At 31.8% G+C, this 2983-nt stretch overlaps 1 protein-coding gene across 1 annotated transcript in view; it reads left to right on the top strand.

Moving 5' to 3' along the window:
• LOC111463457 (probable WRKY transcription factor 51) overlaps window positions 1-1418 on the top strand; it is a 2399-nt gene extending 981 nt beyond the window's left edge. The window contains exons 2-3 of the mRNA XM_023107402.1: window positions 33-197; window positions 785-1418. Of these exons, the coding sequence (XP_022963170.1) occupies window positions 33-197; window positions 785-1010 (391 nt within the window). The 3' untranslated portion in view covers window positions 1011-1418. The remainder of the gene's footprint in view (window positions 1-32; window positions 198-784) is intronic.
• Window positions 1419-2983: the final 1565 nt, after the last annotated feature.

Raw genomic sequence — 2983 nt, forward strand, 5'->3', positions numbered from 1 at the left:
ACTAATTAAACTTTTTTTTTTTTTTTTTGCAGAGATGAGTGGCATGAGAGAAGGGGTGTGAAGAGAAAACAAAAAGGACGAGGTGGTGGGTGCCATAAGGTTGCGTTTAGAACAAAGTCTGAGTTGGAGGTCTTGCAGGATGGCTTCAAATGGAGAAAGTATGGCAAAAAATCTATAAAAGATAACCCTAATCCAAGGTAAATATTCATATATGCTTACTTATTTATTCTCCCTTTAAAATAAATTAACGTTTATATAAATATGGTTCGATTAATTAAGATATAGAATAGAGATGTTTAATTGCAATTAGACCCGCTTAAATTATTCAACCTAACTTATGTTAGGTTTAGTTTGATTTTATTTTTTCGGTTTGGATTGGGTTAAATTTGTGAAAAAACGAAAATTTGAGTTGGTTTGCATGACATTTGAGTTTTACAACATAACTCATGTTTTTAAGATTTTTGTGAATACTAAGAATATTTGAAGTGATTGTTATGATATTTGAGTTTTACCATGTTTTAGTGGTTAATTAAGGCAGATTAAAAAAAAAAAAAAAACAACCTAACAAGCTAATAAAGAGTTGGATTGGGTTAGGTTGAATTGTGAACTTTGTTTGGGTTACTCGAGTTACCAATCCAACAAACACGAAATTTCGAGTTAACCCATGTACAGTCTTACTTTTGCATCTCATAAGGTAAAAAAGAATATGAGTTCAATATTACGATAGATATAATTGAACCAGCGACTTTTGAAATGATAACCATTGTTTATCTAATTTATTTAGGAATTACTACAAATGCTCGAGTAATGGGTGTCGAGTGAAGAAGAGAGTAGAGAGAGACAGAGAAGATTCAAGCTATGTTATAACAACATACGAAGGAATTCACAGCCACGAGAGCCCTTTCACGAAGTGTTGCAATGATCCAATATTTCATTCTCATGGTAGTTGCCCTGATTCCACTTATTTGCACCACTCATCTCCACCCTGTTCTTCTACTACTACCCTTTGACCTCTTAATCTCTTATTTTCTTCTCTTGAATTACCTATTTCCTCTTCGTTCTACCTTTTATTGTTTTTTTCCTCTTCTTTACTTGTGTAATTAATTATAGCAATCTCCCTTAAAACCATGTTTAATTCCATCCTCTTTGGTGTCGTCTATTGAAATGAATTCAATAAGGATATCTAATGTAACGTCTACATCTATTCTTTTTTATTATGTTTTTCCTTCACTCATATTGTAACCGTCTAAGCCCACCATTAGTCGATATTGTCCGTTTTAGCTTGTTACACATATCGTCGTTAATTCATGATTTTAAAACGTGTCTATTATAGAGAGAGTCTAGCCTTACTCTCACTAGTCACTGGATGGTGCGATGCACTGATCGGAGTAGGGCTAGACCCTCTCTATAGTACATGTGTTTTAAAATTCTCAGCCTAATGACGATACTTAACGAGCTAAAATAGATAATATCTACTAGCGGTGGGCTTGGACTATTACACAACTTTCTAGAAAATTGTATAGGTGATTCAATTTCAAACTCGAACATACTTAGTTTAGAGTTTTTATTATTGAACTACCGAAAATAAAGTTGAACATTGTTGATATATACACTAATTATCAATATTTTTAAACATTTCTTAATAGTCATATCTTCGTAATTATTCTCTTTTACATATGATTTCAATTTATTTACGTATCATTTTTTTGCTTGGACGAGATATCTCATAGATACCTTTTATATGATCGGATTCTCTTAAAACAATACTTTAAAATGTCAACCGCTACAATTTCATAAAACAATACGATGCTCTGTTCAGCGGCCTGCAAGGGCCCTGGATCGTTGCGTTGCATGCACTGGTCAATATCTGGTGCCCTACCTCTAGTAATAACTGACTGATTGAAGAAGTAAAAATTTAATAGGGGTTAAAATTATTAGTAGGCGCGTGGAATCCCATGATCTCTTATATACTCGTATCTTATATACTTAATGTACAATGTATTAAAAGATTTATATAAAGTTTTTATTAACTATATAAAGTTTTTATTAGGGTTAAGCCAATTATTGGGTGAGCTTTGAGGTTTTAGTTACATTTATAGTTATTACAATGTTAATAAAGATATGACACGCCTTCCATAATTAAATTATTAACATAATTAAATTATTAGCGAGATTTGAATAAGTATCATAAAATAAAATATTATAGTAATTTTAGCTATAAAATGTACCGTGAATAAGTGAAATTTTTGTAATATTTTTGTAATGCGATTTTAATTATTAATATAATATGTAATTTTTTAAAAAATAATTTAAATAAAGCATTGGGTCGGATATTCGATTCCATTCATACTTAATCCAATAACCAAAAGATTTTGGATACCCCATTAAAATAAATTTAATGGTGGGAGTGTGTGGTTGGCAAATATTATGGGGTTGCTTGGCCAAATTAATGGAAACATGATGGTCGAGTTATGGTAAGAAGCTCAAGTGGATGATGGTCGGAGGTGGTTATGTTTCGGTTTTGCAATTTGCATCCAAGGAACCTGTCGTTGTCATCACCGGTAACACCACTTCCCCATACTCTCATTCATTTTGAGTATCTTCCCCATATATACTTAGAGGTCGGTATTGCCCCCAAAACTCTCCAGACATCCATGTAACAATGAACCAATCTTAGGGGAAATTTTGAAAATTAATGTTCAATCTCTAAAAATGTTAAATATGTCGTTCACTTATCGGACATAAAAATGGTTTGTAGGTAATGGTATCCAACCATCCATATGAATTTTAAAAAAACTTATTAGATGCAAAAATAAAATAGTTTTTTTTTAAAAAAAAATTTAGATACCGAATAAAATTAAATTTAATAGTTGTGGTGGTTGGGAAATCTCAAGGCATTCCTTGGCCCATTCCCCCTTCTACTCTCTCCCTAAAGTGATTCTCTAGAGTTATGTTTTGCTCCAAAAAAAAAAAAAAAAACCTC

Source organism: Cucurbita moschata, unplaced genomic scaffold (assembly GCF_002738365.1).
Source record: "Cucurbita moschata cultivar Rifu unplaced genomic scaffold, Cmos_1.0 Cmo_Scf00028, whole genome shotgun sequence".
In the NCBI taxonomy this organism is placed as follows: domain Eukaryota; kingdom Viridiplantae; phylum Streptophyta; class Magnoliopsida; order Cucurbitales; family Cucurbitaceae; genus Cucurbita; species Cucurbita moschata.